This window comes from Malus sylvestris, chromosome 11 (genome assembly GCF_916048215.2).
Source record: "Malus sylvestris chromosome 11, drMalSylv7.2, whole genome shotgun sequence".
In the NCBI taxonomy this organism is placed as follows: Eukaryota; Viridiplantae; Streptophyta; class Magnoliopsida; order Rosales; family Rosaceae; genus Malus; species Malus sylvestris.
Window position 1 is genome coordinate 19,285,906 of NC_062270.1, and position 21,146 is coordinate 19,307,051.

General features: G+C 38.3%; 1 protein-coding gene across 1 annotated transcript; it reads left to right on the top strand.

Annotated features, from left to right (window-relative positions):
• The first annotated feature begins 9,514 nt into the window (after window positions 1-9,514).
• On the top strand, window positions 9,515-11,896 carry LOC126589797 (dnaJ protein homolog). The gene is made up of 6 exons (XM_050255197.1): window positions 9,515-9,811; window positions 10,133-10,301; window positions 10,400-10,541; window positions 10,657-10,933; window positions 11,059-11,257; window positions 11,354-11,896. The coding sequence occupies exons 1-6, from the start codon at window positions 9,662-9,664 to the stop codon at window positions 11,677-11,679; spliced, it is 1,263 nt and encodes a 420-aa protein (XP_050111154.1). The 5' UTR covers window positions 9,515-9,661; the 3' UTR covers window positions 11,680-11,896.
• The last annotated feature ends 9,250 nt before the right edge of the window (window positions 11,897-21,146 follow it).

The following is a 21,146-nucleotide window of genomic DNA, read 5'->3' on the forward strand; positions in this document are numbered from 1 at the left end:
AAGAGCATATCTAAGAGTAACACCATGCATTCTCCAATTAATAGGTCAATTGGGTTAAATTGCCCTTGGTTCCAAGAAACCCGTCCACAAAAGAAGAGGCACTTGTTGCAAAGGCAGCAGCCTGTTGGGAAGAATCGCTTGCAAAATGAAATTGGTACCAGGTGGACTCTCCTGTAATTTAAAATTCGATATATGCTTGACTGACTAGTCAACGTCACTAGTCAATTAAGATCAGATTTGTTAGTTTACCAAAACCAAGAATAAACAATTATACCTGGTTTACTAACGCAACCTTAGTTCACAAAGGTCTAGTTCAGTGCACATTTAAGCTTTATTAAATTTAGTTGAAAGTACATATCTATTTGCACACCCTAGAGTCAACGAGTTACATGCAAATTAACAAGATATGTGAACAAGAATAACAAGAATCAACACAAGGAGTTTTTGGCTGGAAAATCCCACCTCTGGACTAAAAAATTGTGGACTCACCACTGAGTCCAATCAACTAGTGTAAACAAGATTCATACAAAGTATTCACACAAGCTCAATTCCTAGATCCTAATCTATGGAGTAGCTTATACCTTGTGCAACCTTACCTTACACGAGACGAACTCCTTTGGTCTTCATGAAGTGGCAGGTCCTCATGAGCTCATCACCTTGTGGCACCGTGAACCAACACAACCAATGCAAATGATATGACAATGATGGTTATGTGAAATCTGGATTCAATGACCAGTCAATTTCTCTAGTCAGACATTTGAAGGAAGAAACTAATGAGAATCCTAAAATCAGGTGTATATAAGGATTTGAAACTTAATGCAAGACCATGAAAACAATGCAAACCTACTTTCTAATGATTGGTGTTTATTGCATGAAGAAGGCAGTTGGGGTTTCATAAATAGAGAAAAGGCAAGCTTAAAGCTTTTAAGACAATCTCTCACTCTAAAATAAATCCTAAACCCATGGAGACAAACTAAAACCCTAGAGCAAATATATACCAAAGGAAATCTGATTTCCATCAGCCAACTTGTGCAAATGACATTTATCAGCTGCAAAAAAAGATCTAGGCAGATCAATGGCCCGACACTGACCACCAGCAAAAAGGTGTCAGTCAGCCAATGTGGGCTGTCTTAATTTGTGTGCCCAGACAGTTAGAAATCAGCGCGCAAAACTGATTAGAAAATCAAACTAGATAGAATGCAATAGGAATACATACATGAAATACACATGCATGTACAAACCTTTTGAGGTGAAATGTGCCACATCCTGAACATTTACTCCAGCAGTAATAGTTTATAATCAGAGTATAGCTGAAAACTAGATTGAGCATGTGTGTAGTTCAATTACAATATTTGACAAGGAAAACCAAACCTAAAAGTTTTGACTTTACACAAAAACGGATCGAATTTATGAAGATGCTCTTAAGAGGGCAAGGCAAGAACAAGGGCAATGGAGGTGCCCTTACTTTTCAATTTAAATTGTAATTGCTTTAGTGCAAGTCCACTTGTTTGGGAAAAGAGAGGCAAGGGCAAAGGTGATTACTATTCACATATATGTTTTTTATTTTTTTTCTTTATATTTTCTTGGCTTTATCATCCACATGTCATTATTTCTCAAATAAAGTCTAATTCCAATCAATTATTTAAAATATAAGGGAAAAGCATAGTATTACAACAAGCATAGTTAATTTTAACATAGGAGATAAAACAATGTGGCTCGGTTTGTCTTTCCTTAGAATGTATGGACTTCCTCATCTTCCACGGAAAACCTTCTTCTCAAGATGTGATTTTTTTTTCTTTTTTCCAAAAACATTTGGAATTAGGAGACTCATCGTTGAGGTGTCAGGATGTGATCTCCTGATCCTTCTCCTTTTGCCTTTCTTGCCTATTTAACTCACTTTCTCTTGCCTTTGCTTTATCTCTAGCATTGTCTTGCTCATATGTTAACATGTCTCGTTCCATATTCAATGCATATTGGTGAGCCAATTAGTCAACTAATTTGGAATAATCATTATTCGAATAACTCCCTCTTTTAGCTTTTTCCTTAGCACCCCTTTTACTAATAGGCCTCGAGGTTTCTTCAGTTTATGTGACAGATTCAATTAGGGTCTCCAATGGTGACTTTTCAATAGTTGATTCGTGCAGAGGAGTCGTTTAACACAACTTGTGGACCACTTGACAGAACTTTGTAGTATACTTCACAATGTTCCAACGTTTGTGCCTTGTGAATGATTTTTGGTTGGCAACATTGAACCACATGTGTGCTTGTAGTTGCTGAAAAACCAAATGTGAAACAAATAATCAAATTATTACTTTTAATTAACTAAATTACATTTTAACATGACTTAATATTAAAATGTTATTAACTATTGGCTAGATTATCACCACTTCCTTCCAATTTTGCAAGCACTTTTTGCTAAGCTTTCAAATCTTTATGCAATGTTTGTACCTACTTGACATGGATTGCTCACTCAAGATGTGCCTTGAATCTTCTCGAAAAATCCATGTGTGTTGCACCCTTATCTCATTTTCAGTGATCAGGTCATGAGTGTGAAGCATCCAAGCCTGAAGCAAGGCAACATCTTCCTTAATTGACCAATTTGAAATCTCATTCATTTTTCTTCTTTAAAAAAAAAAGATTTGGGAGGTAGAAACAAATAGAGCAGATTGTAGTAAAAACAAATATTAAGTTGTGGTGTGGAGTATGAAGAATATGGTTGGGTATTTATAGAAAAAAATGGGTATTTTTAGGGATTTATTTTTTTATTTTTTTGCATTTTGTTTTTAATTTTTTACCGCTAGAATAATCATGGCCATTGATTTTCAAAACTATTGTTGTTGGATGCCCAAGATCTCACCAAATGACAGCTGCAAAAAAAGTTGCAATTTTTTTATCGTTGGAAATCCAACGGTTTGCAACACGTGTGTAGACAGCCTTTAGGCTATGTTGATTGCAAGTGGGCGCGAGTCCGTCATTATGTTGACGACCACAAATTTAAGGAGTGCAAGCTCCAACTTCAATTGTAAGGGCGGCTCAATAAGCTGTTGCCGTTGCTCCAATAGCCCTTTATTTTTTGCACCGATGGACCACCTTTTTTTGGAGCTAAGGGCAATTCAATCAAATTGCTCTATCAATTGGCCTACAAGTGAAATTTCTCTAATGGGAGCCATATGGTCTAGGCAAATTCATAATCTTGCCCTCAAAATTGAAAAAACAACTTTAAACCCAACATAATTTGCCTAGTCAAATTGAAGCATAGGCACCTTGCAAAGCCAAACTAACCCAATCAAAAATCTTGGGCAGCATGAGACCCATTTATAATTTGAAACTCTAGCCTCTATCCATTCACCACTAGAACCAAAGAAATATTGGCAGACAATATCATCATTTCTTAGGGGCTAGGTTTTGCTTCTAGCCTCCAGTTCTTGCCCAAGACATTAGATATGTTTTAATTAAGCAAAGCATGTCAAACAACTTACTAAAATTTCTAGAAAAAACAAAAAAAAACCTTATCCAAGTAAAACCCAATTGGAATCAACAACAAGTACATTCTGTAAAAATCCCAAAGGTTCTTCAAACCAAAGCAATTCATTCGTCAAAGAAGCCCAAAGTTAGCCAAGCGATGCGCAACTCCATTTGCTTTCCTATGGACAAAAAAAAAAAAAAATCATCGGCGCATTAAAACTATATAAAAAAACACCTTAGAATCCTCAATAAATCCCTCCCATAAGTGAATAATCAGGTTCTTCCTTTTGAGTGACTCTCAATACTTCAAATGCATACCTTTCAAGCTGCACTTGAGTGTACCTGATTGAGCTATGAAGCTCATGTGAGTGACAATACTACAACATATGTGATACAAAAGTCAATGGATCTCATTTATAAACGTTTCACCATCCCTTTCATATATAAAAGAATCCTTACTCACAAATCTTGATTGAATCCACATAACATTCAATCATCTCTTTCATATATGAGATAATAACAGCCTGGTAGGGTAGCACTAATCACAAAGTTCCGCATTCTAAATGCACTCATGGTAGAACTGATACACAAGATAGGAAGTAGAATTCCAGACCCACTTCATGGATTTCATAGGAAGAACGTGTTGGAAATGTGCCCTAAAACCAATCATATGATGATACTTTATGGACATTTTACATGTTAAACTAATATAGTTTAATATCAAGGGCAAAGATTATTGTTTGAGCCGTCTCATATAAATGTTATATGCTTAAACGATAAGTCCAATGAATATGTGATTGGGGAGAATGCAATCTAAAGAAGTTAGATTCATGAGACCATTCTTTCGTAGACACATCCTAAACGTTCCTGATCATAGGATTGCCAATTAGGCATTGACAGTCCGTTAAGATCAGTACGTGCTGTGTCTTCTCTCAGGGAGAGTGACTAGTCTCGAGTCATTGGTGTGTGTGACATCAAGACAAGTACGTAGGTGCTCAATAGAGAATGAGTTCACTGAACACGATCAACGAAGAGTTCTCATATTCATGTCACATGAGAACTCATGGTTGGGATAATGCAAAGTAGTCATTTGACCTGAGGCATCATAGTTGTCTTGTGGTTAAGTCCTTGATCTTTGATTATGTCAAAAGTCACTCCAAAATGAGGGTGTCCACGGCATAGTTGGGGTTAAGCCACTTAGCCATGGAGGCAAGTGAATGCGCAACAAGGGATCTCTAACCTTCAAACTGTTTGAGGGAGAATACTCTATGATATGATTAAGAATCTCTGGCCAGAGTATGAATGAGATTTAGGAAGTCGTTCCAAATCACATTCAAGGTAATCATATAAGCACACGAATCACATTGGATAGTAGACATAAATAAACTATCAAACCAAACAATGTGGTCAAGAGTATTGTATTAGAGAAATACCGTATTGCATTTGTAATCCTAAACTGAATAGGTTCTCTACCTCTTCTAATTAGCTTGGGTAACCATGATATGCTGCTAGGTGTCACTCATGGTTTGTGGAAGCCCTAAACGTGTATAATCACTAAAGGGAGAATTGAAAGTAAGTTTCAATTCACAATCGATTTGAAAGAGTTCTAATCGCCCACTGCCTCGCTAAAAGGAACCTAATGGATCGTACACCGTGTAAGGTGGAGATTGAAGAAACAATGGAGATGAGTAAGAATAATTAAATGGTTTAATTGTTTATGGCAAGGATTAATTAATATGTTAATTAATCAAACGAATAAGTTCGTTAATGACCTCGAGATAGTTTTGGACCTTAAGGCCCAATGGGCTTCGAACGTCAAGCCCATTGACTTAAGTTGTATGACAATTTAATGAATAAAGATTCACAAAGGCCCAAAAGCCCAAATCCCTTATGTGGCCGGCCATGTGTGTTGAATTAGGGTTTTTGGTTCTTTAGGTCATTTAAAGAAGTGACTATATAAAGAACTTTATAGCCTAAAATTCTAAAAAGGGGTTTCTTTTAGGAAATTGGAGAGAACACAAAGCTCTCATTTCTCTCTAAAGAGGCCGGCCCCCTTGGAGGGATTAGCTAGCAATCCCACTCCTCCAAGGTCACTCATTTCTTCTCCAATCTAACCTTGGTGTAGACACTTAGAGGTTCTCAATTTTGGGAACTTGGAGAACCATATTCTTCCATCCAAATCCATGGATCTAAGAAGCAAGGAATGAAGGCCCTCTCCTTGGGTGATTAGCCTTTGCTTATGCAAAGAGGAATCTACAAAGGTATAAATTTCTCAACTCACTTTGATTTGAGTTGAGTCTTGGTTCACCAATCTACTAGGCTTTGAATTTCATGGTTAATGTTTTGTTTTTAAGTGCATGCAAGCATGATTCCGCCTTTAATTGTTAATTGCATGCTTATAGATGTTGCTTAAATGAACATGTTTTTCACAAATCATCCTTCAGAACGGTTTCAGGTGCACTTAATGGAACTAAACATAAGGTGGGATTTAGACCCACTCAATGACATCCATGCATAGAGTATTATTATGATTGGCATTAACAATCTGAATAGATCAGTACATATTTTGTCTTATCTTCAAAAAGTGACTGGTCTCGAGTTATTGGTGTGAATGACACCAAGACAAGTATGTATGTGCTCAATAGAGAGTGAGCCAACTGGATGTGATTAACTAGGATTTCACATACTCATGTCATATGATAATTCACTAGTTAGGATAATGCAAAGTAGTCATTTGACATGATGCATCATAGTTGTCTTGTGGTTAGGTCGTTAATCTTTTAATATGTTAAAGGCATTCCATTAGAGGGTGTCCACGACATAGTTAAGGTTAAGCTACTTAATTATGTAGGCATGCGAATGCACAATAAGGGATACTAACCTTCAAATCGTTAAGGGAGAATATTTTATCATATGATTAAGAATCTCTATCCATAGCACATGAATGAGATTTAGGAAGTACGTACCAAATCACATTCAAGGTATCATGCAGAGAAGAGAATCACATTGAATAGTACACAATAATAAACTTTCAACCAAACAATGTGATCAAGAGTATTGATATAGAGAAAGACCTTATTTCATTGTAATCCTAAACTGAATACTGAATAGATTGTTCAACAAATTCTACTTAGTTTGGATAGCCATGACATATTGTTAGGAGTCACTCATGGTTTGTGGAAGCCCTGAAGATTAACAATCATTAAAGAGAGAATTAAAAGTTAGTTTCAATTCACAATCGATTGTTACGAGTTACAATCACGCACTACCTCACTAATTGGAACATAATGAATCATACACCGTGTTAGGATGAATGAAATTAGATGGATATTAAACATTTTAACCGTGGATGGTCAAAATTAATTAATTAGTTAGTTAGTCATACGAACAAGTTCGTATTGGGCTTTAAGTTAGCTTCGGGTTTCGTGGCCTAACTAGGTTTTGACATTGAAGACCCATTGAGTTTAAGTTGTATGAGAACTAAAACAAAATAGGCAATTAGCCCACTAATTATGAAAGGCTGACCATACTTGAGGAATTGCCTTAGTTTCAAGTTATCACTCACTTATGAGTGGGTACAAAAAGTAAGTTATAGGTAAAGACTTATTAGGGTTTTCTTTGGAGGCAAAATAGAAACAATTTTCTCTATTTCTCTCTAAGGAGGCCGGCCTTCCGGGGAAACTTTTACTAGCACCAAAACTTCTCCTAAGTCATCTATCTTGCCTTCACACCACATTCTTTGTGTGGAGACTTAGAGACTTGCAATTTTGGAAGCTTTAGAGAAACCTTTCATCAAACTCTCATGGAGACAACATGAAGGCCCTCCACTTGCATGATAACCTAGTGAACGCAAGAATGAGCTTCAAGGGTATGAAAGCTCAAATGTCTTCTTTTATAAAGGGTCTTGATTCACCAACATTGGGCCTTGAATTTCATGAGGTTTAAAATTATTTTTGAGCTCATGCCATCACTAATTCTTAATTTCATGCATGTATTGCTTAGATGTTGGGTGTAGTCAAATTAGGATTTGATAGGATTTTAATAGATTTTAAAATCTAAGTTTAGTCAGTTATAATTCTAAAAGAAGATTTTAAAAGATTTTGAAATCATGGTTTAGTCAAGTTATGATTTGAGAGGATTTTAAAAGATACATCCAAATCCAGTGGTAGTCGTTTAGGATTTTAAAAAGTCTACACATTCTAGGTGCAGTGAGAATACCAAAGATTTGCTAGAATTTTAATGAGTGAGCAAGGTTCTAAAAGACGTTAGGTGCTAGTTGAGCGGCAAGCTGAGACATAGCGGCTAGGCGGGCCTGAGGCAGCTAGGTGGGGCCTAGGCGAACTAGGCGGATTTAAGTAAATCTATTATATTCATGTAAATAAGTGTCTGTTTATACTTAAAATATATATAATTTTATCATAACTACAAAAAAGGAATGATGAAGTGTTGGAATATAATGAAAACATTGGGAACAAGTATATAATGTGTGTTCATTTAAGTATTCAACAAGTCTTTTACAATTTATTGAAAAAATAAAATGCAAAATGAAAAGTTAGTTATTTTATGTCTAAGTGAGTTACAACCTAGGCGGGTGCCTATACGGGTCTGGGCGGGTTAGACGGGTGCCTTAACAGGTTTAGGTACCTGTTCTTAGTTTTCAAACGCCTAGACATTAATCGGGGTGGGGATTTTTAGAACAGTGTGAGTGAGGGATTTTGATGGATTTGAGGATAGGTGGTATAAATACCAAATGCTTTCAACATTCCAACCTTCACCCCCTAGGATTTCTTTTCAAGACCAAAGAATTCTCTCTACATAAGAAGAACAGTCTTTCGTCACCCTCATCCCTAACAACCCACCCCTTGACATCCTGTCATGTACAATTGTAAAATCTCAATTGCAATTCTGTCATATACAATTCCAATCCAACATATTATTTGGACGGGACAAAACCTAGAATATAAAGAGTAGTAGCCTACATAGAATGGATGGGACAAAACCCAGAACATAGACAACATATTCTTTGGCTTGCCTTTTGTGTGTGTGTGAATTGTATTAGATTTTAAAACTCAATTGTGGTGTTGCTTTCGATTTATACAAAAGATTTGAATGGCTTCGATTCCTAATTTTAATTTTGTGGGTGGATATTATTATTTTTCAAGTTTAATTTTATGATTGATTGGGTTTGAAGTGGCTGGTTGCAGGTGATTGTGAGTCAATGATCTTTGTTTTGGTTAATTGATTTTTTTAAATATAATTCAAATGAGAAAGGCAAAGACATATTCGATTGGTTTGTATTTCTATATCAATATATGTATGTTTATCTTATGTTTAATTTTTTTTATTTATTTTTTTAAGATTGTGCACTGGGAAAGAAATTCATTTGATGTTTTAGAAGCGAACTAAAAAATCCTAAGAAATCCATGAAAGAAGTCTGCACAAATTCATAGAAATCTAAAATGGAAATTCATCTAAATCTATCAAAACCCATGTAGAATTGTACAGTCTATTAAAATTCTTTAAAATGTGTCGCTTAAAAAAAGTTTGTTAAAATCTTCTGAAAATCAAATTGACTACACCCTAGGTTAAACAAAAAAAATTCTTCAAAAATGATATTTATGAGAAAGTAAAAGTGGATAGCAAATGACCATCACTTTTATGGGAAAGCAAATATGGAATTTATTTTATTTTATTTCTCTCTTAATAACGATAGGTTAAAACAAAAAAGCATTTCTCCAAAAAAAAAAAAAACAAAAAAGCAAACGCGGCAGAGCAGTAAAACACAATACAAGACCAAGACTTCAAAAGCAGGAAGAAGAGATGAACTCTCTGGGAAGGAAACAAAACCCTTTTTTCTTTTCCTTTTTTATTTCCTGATAAAAATCAACAATTCCATCATCAACCAATCCAACGGTCCAAAACTCGCGACGACCAAAAACCCCAAGGAGAGAGGAAATTCTAGACCCTTCCGAAACACGGACCCAATCCCAACCGTCCACTGCCTCTGTGTCTAATAGTGACCTGATCTCTCTATAAATACCCAAACGGGCTGCTCGTTTCCCCTAGTTGCCCTTGACTCTTTAGGTATCGTCCTCCTCGCATCTCGTAATACCATACGAAGAGAGGAACAAGATTCGTGATTTCGATTCGATTTGGCGATTAAGGTTATTTCTTCCGATCGATTTAGTCGGCCAAGATGTTTGGGAGGGCGCCGAAGAAGAGCGATAACACTCGGTACTATGAGATTCTGGGAGTCTCGAAGAGTGCTTCTCCCGACGATTTGAAGAAGGCGTACAAGAAGGCCGCCATAAAAAACCACCCTGACAAGGGAGGAGATCCTGAGAAAGTAAGTGCCCGCCTCTCCTTTTTTGTTTTTCTCTGATTTCTCGACCTGGTTTCCGTATTTGGATTTGGGGAACTGGGTTGTTGTGGATTCTGATGGTTCTGTTGTTATCATGCTTGTAATTCTGCCAAGCCCTTTCCTTTTTGTTGAATTTGACTGGATGTGGTATTTTCGTAAATTATTGAGTGAATGAATTCATGGGTTGGCCTGTGAATTGGGTTTTTTATTTGGGATTTTGTCGATAGAATTTCGGATATATGATAAAGGGTTGGTTTGGATCTGTAGTTGTAGAGGGCTAATGATGTTTTCGTATATTATGCGCAGTTTAAAGAGTTGGCTCAGGCTTATGAGGTTTTGAGTGACCCTGAGAAGCGTGAAATCTATGATCAGTATGGTGAGGATGCACTCAAGGAGGGAATGGGTGGTGGCGGCGGTGGAGGCCACGACCCGTTTGACATCTTCTCATCCTTCTTTGGTGGAAGCCCTTTTGGAGGTAAGAATCGTGTGATTGGTTCATGGTTTCCACTTGGGGTTTCTTACTTGTGTTGAACAATGGATGTGAATTGATTTTGTACTTGTTTGTATGAGCAGGTGGTGGTAGTAGCCGAGGACGAAGACAGAGACGTGGAGAAGATGTTGTCCACGCACTGAAGGTTTCATTGGAGGACCTCTATCTTGGGACCTCGAAGAAACTATCTTTGTCGCGAAATGTGTTATGCTCCAAGTGTAATGGGTGGGTAGTAGTGAATTTGCATGTTAAACTTCTTGCTATGATAAAGTATAGAACTTTGTGGTTTGAAATAGTGATGCTTGCGTGGGATGTGAATGTGTTGTCTCCAAAATTGCAGGAAGGGATCAAAATCTGGGGCTTCATTGAAGTGTTCTGGCTGTCAAGGAAGTGGTATGAAGGTCTCAATCAGGCATCTTGGCCCGTCAATGATTCAACAGATGCAACATGCTTGCAATGAGTGTAAGGGTACTGGAGAGACCATTAGTGACAGAGACCGCTGCACTCAGTGCAAAGGGGAGAAGGTTGTTCAAGAGAAGAAGGTTCTGGAAGTCCATGTGGAGAAGGGTATGCAGAATGGCCAGAAGATCACATTCCCTGGTGAAGCAGATGAAGCTGTATGTTCCGTGTCCTCATTAATTGTGATTTTTTATTAGCATTAGTAGTAGCGGTAGGAGGTTTGATCTGTGTTTGGAAATGTGGGATTGATTGATTGGTTTTCTACGTCTTCTTTGTCATGCAGCCGGAGACAGTCACTGGTGATATAGTGTTTGTCATTCAGCAAAAAGAACATCCCAAGTTCAAGAGAAAGGGCGAGGACCTTTTCGTTGAGCACACACTGTCTCTTACTGAGGCTCTATGTGGCTTCCAGTTCGTGCTGACCCATTTAGATGGCAGGCAGCTGCTTATCAAATCAAACCCTGGCGAAGTTGTCAAGCCTGGTAAGTAAAGCTAATGTATAAGCTCACAGCATGTGATGTATTGGTGAGGGAATCCTCGGAATGTTATTAATCTTGTGATTTGTTTTGATGAAGCAGATTCGTTCAAGGCGATCAATGATGAGGGTATGCCCATGTACCAGAGGCCATTCATGAAGGGTAAGCTGTACATCCACTTCAATGTGGAATTCCCAGAGTCTCTGAGCCCTGAGCAGGTCAAGGCATTGGAAGCTGCTCTTCCAGGCAAGCCATCGGCATCTCAGCTCACTGATATGGAGGTGGATGAGTGTGAGGAGACGACTCTGCATGATGTGAACATGGAGGAGGAGATGAGGAGGAAGCAGCAGCAGGCTCAGCAAGAGGCCTATGATGAGGATGACGATATGCCTGGTGGTGCTCAGAGGGTGCAGTGCGCCCAGCAGTGATATGATTGATATGCTAGTTTTCAACTTGTACTAGTTTTTCGGGTACTTGCAGAAGCGTAACAACAGAATGACAAGGTGGGGGGATGAGAGGAGGGAAGGGCTATGGCACGGCGGTCTAGAATTTTGGAACACTTAATTAAATGTTATGTGATGATTTGAACATCCTGTTATTCTTCAACTTTCTTTTTATAAATGACCATCATATCATTCTTATCTATTCAAGATATTCTCTTCTCTTTTCTTTTTGTTTTTATACCGCAACATTTTTAAGATCTTTGAGAGCAACGAGTTTATCGTCATTTGGCGTTCCTATTTAACAAATACACGTCACCGAAATCGAATAATAATGACGGGTTGAATTTGTTTCATGAACCCAATGCCTTCGCTTTATGTACGGTTATGTTTTGTTTGGCGTCATGTAGTAGTATTAGGCTAGCTGTCAGGGGCAGCAGCCAGTATTAACGTTGGGGAAAGTGATTGTGCTGGAAGTCTGAATCTGATTTATTTGAGGCAGTATCTTTCTTCTGCATTTGTATGCGTTTGGGGACAATTGCAGCATATAAAAGCACTTTCAGGATAACGAGAAAATTAGCTTTTTCAAGTAACCTGCTAGTTTCTAAGGCCATTTCTCTTTGTGAATTTTCTTCTTCTGAACAGAATATTGGGTCGTCATGGATCAGAAATTTTCTTAGTCACCAATCTATGATTACCTATCCTTCGATTTCATATCAATGGTGGATGATAAATGGACTTGCGTTCAATGTTTTAATCTCAATATTTGATGTCAAATGATGATCATCGTCAAGAAAACGAGACTCGGACATGAATAGATTTTCATTAATTTATTTATATATTTCAAAACAAATTATATTTTCATTCATCCACAAGGCAGCAGGCAGAAATATTCAGCCTGGAGAGCAAACTGAACCAAATGTTTGGAATGGGGAGTACAAACTCTCCAAGAAACAATCAAAGATTGGTTTCATAAAATATGAAACTTTTCGTATGAAATGATAATAATTCAGTACAATACTAGTAGTTGCTGAATAGAACTACAGAAGCGCGACTCTTGGATCCATTGAACTAGATCCGCTGCCCCGTTTTCTGATGATCGACCTGTGATAAACTCCAGGATCCGAACCCCAAGCTGGAACATAATGTTTCCGCATTCCTGACCCATGCAATCTGCACAAAAGGGGAAGGAAATGAGGACTGCATTAAGTATTTACGAGGGAGAGGGTGAAGAGAGTCAACCTTTCGAGCATGAGGTATGAGGTACTGTGACGTAACATTCACCAGAACTTTGAACCCTGACGTCTTAAAGCTGTGATCAGAAGGGAAGATCATATGAAGTTGACAAAGATGATAGTAGTAGCCTTCTTACACCTTGTGGATCCAAATGAAACGGAGCCCTCACCTTTGCGTTAAAGTGTTCATCTAGCGTGATGCTACTTGAGTTAATGGAGACGAGATACATTGGAGGTTCATTGAAGAGAAGCAAGTACTCCTGCACTGCAATTCTAGAACGCTGTGAGCTAAACTCCTGTGGCTGGCTATGCACATCGAGGAACTTCCAACAAGTAAATATAAGAGTAATTCATGTACATAATCGACACAAAAGAACCAAAGAACTTTACAAATTTCTTGGATTCGTTGAGGTATAAGAACCAGTGGATTAGTATCCTGCTTTAGACGTGGAAAATGATACTGCTACAATCTTATGGTGACTTGATGCATGAAATCAAATTATGCAGCAAATTTTTGTTGCGTTAAGATGTAAAATACCAATGCAGCCACCCCACCAACGACTATTTGTAGCCGTGTCCTCCAATTCAAGTGAGTTCTAAGATATACAACTTATTCATACATTGCAACAGCTAATTTCGACAAACAGCAAAGATATACAAGTTATTCAAGATAGAATTCTAGGTTTTGCTAAAATATTGTTCTTATATTATTCTTCTCTCATAGAGGAATGTATAAACTTGTACAATCTCCTACAAACTAGGAAACAAGTATCCCAAATATACAAGGATACCAATTACATAATTATATACCCAAAATATCTCTACATTCCTTATTCCCCAGGTTGACTCACACAACACTCCCCCTCAAGTTGGTGCATAGATATCGCCTAGATCCAACTTGTCCAATGAGTCCTGAAACACTCTTGCTGACACTGCATGAGTTAACACGTCGACCAACTGGTCCTCAGATCTTACTTGTGGAATCTCAACTATCTTGACATCCAACTTTTCTTTAATAAAATGTCTATCCACCTCAACATGTTTTGTACGATCATGCTGAACCGGATTATTAGCTATTTCTCGCGTAGCCTAATTATCACAATACAATAGCATAGCTCCATGTGGCTTGAACCCAATCTCTATAAGAAGAATCCTCAGCCATAATAACTCACAAATCCCATGTGCCATACCACGATATTCGGCCTTTGCTGTTGACCTAGCAACCACATTCTGTTTCTTGCTCCTCCGAGTCACAAGATTTCTTGCAACAAATGTAAAGTGCCCTGATGTAGATCGTCTATCAATAATATTCCCAGCCCAATCAACATCAATGTACCTTTTGACCTCCAAATGCACATGTTTTTTGAAAATCAATCATTTTCCAGGTGCTTATTTCAAATAACTCAATATTCGCATTACTGCAGCCATGTGATCCTCACTAAGAGAGTGCATAAATTGACTTGCTACAATAACAACATATTCAATATATGGCCTTATGAGACAAGTAAATCAACCTTCCTACTAACCTCTGGTATCTTTCCCTGTTTGCTGGGAATTGGTTCGGGTATATCGCCAAATGATGATTTTGAACTATAGGTGTTTCTGCCGGTTTACATGCCAACATCTCTGTCTCAGATAAAAGATCCATAACATACTTCCGCTGAAATAGATAAATACCATCACGGGAATGAGCAACTTCAATTCCCAAGAAGTACTTCAAACCTCCTAAATATTTCATCTCAAACTTCGTAGAGAGATACACCTGTAATCTCTCAATCTCTTATGTATCATCACCTGTGACTACCATATCATCCACATATATTATCAACAAGGTAACCTTTTCTCCCTTGCATTTGATAAACAAAATGTGATCTGCATTTCCTTGTCGGTAACCATACTTCTTCATCGCATAAGTAAATCTTCCAAATCAGGCCTTCGGCGATTGTTTGAGTCCATAAAGAGCCTTTCGCAGTTTACACACCTTGCCTATTCTATTCTGCACTTCATACCCAGGTGGAAGCTCCATGTATACTTCATCTTCCAGGTCTCCGTGTAGAAAAGCATTTTTTACATCAAATTGTTTCAACGGCCAATCAAAATTAGCAGCTAAAGACAAAAGAACCTGTATAGTGTTCATCTTTGCTACTGGAGCAAATGTTTCCTGATAATCTACTCTAAAAGTCTGTGTGTACCCCTTAGCAACCAACCTTGCCTTGTATCTGTCAATGGTTCCATCTGCTTTGTGTTTGATGGTGAACACCCATATGCATCCCATTGGTCTTTTTCCTTGGGGTAGTGGCTCCACGCTCCAAGTTCCATTTTTTAGTAAAGCCTTCATTTCGACCTCCATTGCTTCTGTCCACCTAGGATCCCGCAAAGCTTTTTCAACTTTTGTTGGAATTTTGATTCCATCCATTGTATTCACCAATGCTTGATACTTGGAAGATAGTCGATGCGTAGAAACATACTTTGCAATTGCATATCTCACTTTTCCATCTGGAGAGTATCTGTCAGGAGGTTTCCCACAGTTTTGTCTAGAAGGCAATACATAAGTACTCTCAATGTTAGTCAAATTATGAGCTACGTCAGATTGGGACAAACTTACCTTATGGATATCTTCGGGCACATGAACGGTTGCAACTAGAAATGGGTTATTTCTTGAAGTGCTTGGGCTGTCCAAACTGTGAGTCAAAGGGTGCAACTTCCTACTACACAATCCATCAATTGTGCTGGGCTTAGAGAAGCCTTCAACTCTTAGATCATCAGGCCCACATGCCTGATCTTCCAAACTTGGTAAGCCCAGATTAGGCTCACCTATGCTACTGGGCTCACAGTTACTCATGATGTTGGGCTCACGGCAGTCACTCAAACCCACTGTTGGGTCACGGCAGATCACAGTTGGCTGGCAGATTCCACTACTGCAGGTTTCTCGCTCACGGTGGCCATCCACCTGCCCAGTTGGAAGATCAATCTAACTATAATCTTCTGTGCTCATCTCTCCCTGAAGATTATAATAGGTGTGGTCAGTAAGAAAAAACATCTAATGCTCGGAAAATGTAACATCCATAGTGACATACATATGCTTGGTATGAGGGTGATAACACTGGTACCCCTTATGCTGTCCATTAAATCCTAGAAAAATACATCGAACTGCACATGGATCTAACTTACTGCGTTGATTTTTGTGGAGGTGCACATAGGCCACACAACCAAAGATACGTGGTGACAAATGAATCGAAGATGGTAACATCACATGATCAGCAAAAACTTCCATAGGAGTGCGAAAATTATGCACTCGAGAGGGCATTCAGTTCATTAGATAAACGGAGTATCTGACAGCATCCACCCAATAGGAGTGAGGAGAGTGAGCACCAATAAGGAGTGCTCGAGTGGTTTCCAAAATGTGTCTATTTTTGCGTTCAGCAACACCATTTTGTTGTGGGGTTTGTGGACAAGTAGTCTCATGAAGAATGCCGTGCTCTTGAAAATATTGAGAAAATTCGTAATTGAGATATGCTCCGCCATTATCAGACCTGAGAATCTTAAGGGGAAAAGATATTGATTTTTAACCATGCAGTAAAACTGGTGAAAAATTTGTCCAACATCACTTTTATGTTTCATAGTATAAAGCCATGTCATTCTGGTGCAGTCATCCACAAAAATAACAAACCAACAAACCCCATGATTAGTAGGTACTGGAGAAGGCCCTCACACATCAGAATGAACTAACTCAAAAGGAACTGTTCTTTTATTGAAACTCAAAGGATAAGAAGTACGATGACTTTTTGCAAGAATGCAATCATTACACTGGAAATCAGAGTTTGAAACGCCATGAAATAAAGACGGAAGCAATTTTTTCAAATAACCAAAAGATGCATGCCCTAATCGACGATGCCATAACCAGACTATCTTATTCTTGTTAGAGTGACTGCCGTGCACTTGATTTACTTGACTTGCCGATACATCATCAACATAATATAACCCTTTCCTCTTAGTACCACGCCCAATTATCGCCTAAGTCTGGATATCCTGAAGTAGGCAAAAAGTGGGAAACATTAGCATAACACAATCTAATTGCTCAGTAACTTGACCAACATAAAGTAGATGATTGGATAATGACGGAACAAGTAATGAGTTGTGAATAGACAAAGATGGAGTAAAGGAAATAGAACCTGCTTCTGTTACAGGAGCAACATCATGTTGGCAGTAATGACCTCTTCTTTAGATGGTGAAGTCATGTGATAGAATAATGATGCATCGTATGTCATATGATCTGAAGTCCCAAAGTCAATTATCCAACTAGTATATCTTTTGGTGGATTTTATTAAAATAGTATCGATTTTACCTGAATCTTTCGAGTTGTCACCCATAGAGATTTGATTGATTAAAGATAGAAGTGGACTGGTTTCATCTTCTTTGGACGCTGCCTCTGAAGCAGGCCTTACAGCTTGAGTTGCTGTGATTGGGTTGGACGAAGTGTGCCATGGCTGACTCAGTGCAACGGCAGCAATCCTTTGGCCTCTATCAATTTTTTCATGTTGGGTTGTGGGTTCAGTTTGGTCCCTTGGTTTACTGCACGCTACTCCAATTCTAGCAGCTACCACTCGGGCTTGTCCCGTCCTTTTATTCCCCCGTGCCTTTAATTCCTTGTTCCTTTCCCAGTACAAATCTGGGTAGCCATGAATTTCAAAACAGGTCTCCTTAGTATGTCTTGTTCCATTTTAATGATTGCAATGGAGTCTGTTTTTATCTATATCATCCTGGGTACGAGATGATCGAGCATTTCCATTAAACCGTGGAAGAGAACTGGACACCTTGGTTGCCATAGCCACAGGGGGTACTACCATCGTAGTTTTTGTTCCCATCATAGTGGCCTTCCTTTGGGATTCTCGTCATACGAAATTGAAGCATTCTTCAATTCTGGGGATAGGTTTCATCATTAGAATCTCACTCTGAACTTGGTCAAAACCATTATCTAATCCAGCGAGAAAGTTGTACACCTTATCTTTTGCAACTTCTTCTTTTCGTGTTTTCAGGTCTGCTCCACTCACCATACGAAGATGATGTCTCTTGTCTAGATCCTGCCAAACATCCTTTAGTTCAGTGAAATATAGATTGATTGGATGACCGTCTTGTCTCGTCCGTGTAGCCTTGCACTGGAGTTCATAATATTATGACTCATCGGAACCATCGTAGAACATCTAAGTAGCACTTTCCCATATATCTTTGGCTGTGGGCAAGTCTATAAAGAGGCCAAGTAGGTGTGGTTCCATGGTTTTGAGCAACTTGTTGGAAATATGCCCTGAAAGTCAATCTTTGGAAGAAACCTTTCAGGACAAATGAATTGATGTATGGATGACTCTTATACATCAAATGGCAAAGATACTAATTAGGACTATCTCAATAAACAATATATGTCCTTATTAATGAATCCATGGACAATGGATCGATTGAAGATGTAATCTAATGATGTTAGACTACAGAGACCTTCTTCACATAACCATTATGTCCAAAAAGGTTCCTGGTCATTAGATTGTCGGAGGGACACTGACAATGCTTAGACCGGTACATACTGTGTCTGCTTCAAATGGAAGAATGGAAAGTCTCATCCCATTTGTGTAGTGACACTAAGACAAGTATATAGGTGCTTATTAAGGGAATGAGTTCACTGAACACAATCGAACGAGAGTACTTGCATGGAGGTCTACTCACATGTCAAGCAAGTAACTCTAATGGTTGGAATAATGTAAGTAGTCCTTTGACCTGAGGCATCGTCGTTGTCTTGTGGCTAAGTACTTAATCTTTGATTATGTCAAAGTCACCCTATTCGCGGATGTCCACGGCATAATTGGGGTTAAGCCACTTAGTCATTAAGGCAAGTGAATGCGCAACAAGGAATCTCTAATCCTCGATTAGAGAGGAAGAATACTCTAAGATATGATTCGGGAATCTTCGGCCGAAGTATCGAGCGTAATAAAGGAAAGCGTTCCTATACGACTCAATTGAATCATATAAGAAGGAATAATCACATTAGGGGTTTGACATAATATATCCATACCCTAGTAATGTGATTGAGAGTATTGTTTTAGAGAAGGATCGAATTACATTGTAATTCCAACTGAATAGGTTCTCCGAACAACTTCTACATTAGCTTGGGTAGCTATGACATATGGTTAGATGTCACTCATAGCTTGTGAGTTCTTCTAGATGATTAAATGTAGTCATCAAAGAAGAAAGGTGAATTAAAAGGAAGTTTTAATTCACTAAGTGATTGGATTAAATATAATTAATTGGATTGATGTCAATCACCTCACTGCCTTGCTAATTAGAACCTAAAATGATTGTACACCGATACACTCTTGTGGTGAGAAATTAATGGATGATGGAAATAATTAATTGGATTAATTAAGTGTTGTGATTAATTTAGAAAGTCTAAAGAAATCATAAAAGCGATAAAAGATCATTTTGGGCTTAAAGAAACGTTCGGGTTTAATTGGGCCCATTGGGCCTAAACCCATTGGGCTTTTATTCAAGCATTGGATGACTAGAAATAAATAAAAGCCCAAAGCCCAAACCAACACAAAGGGGCCCGCCCTTGCAAGTGGAGAGGGAGAGATATTTAGTCAAGTTGTTGACTAGGTTTCTTTTTGTCTATATAAGGAACTTTATAGAGATTTAATCCTTAGGGTTTTTGTGTGTTTTAAAACAACAAAGAGGCAAAAGAAAACATCTCTCTAAAACCACAAAGGCCAGCCACCTAGAGGGTGACTTAGCTAACAATCTTTCACCCTTTTGGTTATTCCTCCATCCATCTCACTACACTAGTGGGTGTGGATATTTAGAGGTCTTCTCCTTTGGAGACTAAAGGAGAACCTTGGAGCACTCTTACTAACAAAGTGGAGGAGGCAAGGAGGGAGGCTAGGCTCAAGGACTTCAAGGAGCAAAGGACTTGGAGGTGGTCCATCCTTGGTCTAAAATCAAGATCAAGAGGTATAGATCTATTCTTTCTCTTAGTTCTTTACTTGAATGTTTTAGATGCATTATATATAAACCTATGAACCTTGAAGGGGATTTGCATGACTATAGCTTTGATATTATTTGATAAATTGCTTCCGTTGCTCATGTATATAAATTTTGAATTGTATATGCATGCTAGTCATTTAGAAATCCCATGTGTTAAACTCATAATTTTCCCTTCACAACCACCCTCGCACTATGGCATCTTAAGTTGACCACTTTACAAACCCTTGATCATCTTCATTAATAATCGGGATTTTACCCTTTAAGTAGCCCTGCTTCACAAGACTTGCAGCGTGGACCTCCATCATCTTGGACCAAACCTTGAAGTTCAAGTCGCTCAACTGAAACCCAAATGGAATGACATTGATATTGGTAGACTCACCCTGAACATGCATGGGTTGCATGGGGATTATGGCGCCTGTTTTTTCCTCTACTATTGCACTGATAGGTTTACCAAGTTGTAGCTTTGTTGTTTCCAAAGGCTACAGGATATGATTTCTAGGTTCAAGATTTGATGAACCAGAGTTTCGACGGCTAGGGTATGTACGATGTTTAGGGTTTGTCAAGAAGAGTCAGGTTGAAACCTACTATAATACCAAGATAGAATTCTAGGTTTTGGTAAAATATTGTTCTGATATTATTCTTCTCTCATAGAGGAATATATAAACTTATACAATCTCCTACAAACTAGAAAACAAGTATCTCAAATATACAAGGATACCAATTACATAATTATATACCCAAAATATCTCTACATTCCTTATTCCCTAAGGTTGACTCACGCAACAATTTATACATTGCAGCAACTGTGGACAGAATGGTCATATGACTAGTTCTATCGTCAATCCTAGAAAAGGCTTCTCTATGTTAATTAAGAGAAGCTTGGAACGGGGTGCTCTTCACGGGTTCAAGATTTCTCCTATTGGATCCCCCCTAACACATCTATTCTTTGTGGACGATTTTGTGTTGTTTGGAAATGCTTCTGTGGAGGAGGTGAAGGGTGTTGTTGAAGTTTTAAAGATTTATGCTCGGGGCTATGGTCAGGAGATTAATCTGGCCAAAAGCTCGATCTTCTTTGGTGCCAACACCCCGAAGTGTAACAAGGCAAAAATTGTGGACACCTTGGGGATTCAATGTAAACAGGGATTTGGGAAATATTTAGGCCTGTAGGCTAATTTTGGGCACTCTAAAAAAATGGTT

What these genes read in the sequence shown, in the direction of transcription:
- LOC126589797 (XM_050255197.1), top strand. Translation starts at nt 9,662, where the DNA reads ATGTTTGGGAGGGCGCCGAAGAAGAGCGATAACACTCGGTACTATGAG. An exon ending in AGGGAGGAGATCCTGAGAAA is followed by an intron (nt 9,812 to 10,132) that starts GTAAGTGCCCGC and finishes TATTATGCGCAG; the next exon opens with TTTAAAGAGTTGGCTCAGGC. An exon ending in TGGTGGAAGCCCTTTTGGAG is followed by an intron (nt 10,302 to 10,399) that starts GTAAGAATCGTG and finishes TTGTATGAGCAG; the next exon opens with GTGGTGGTAGTAGCCGAGGA.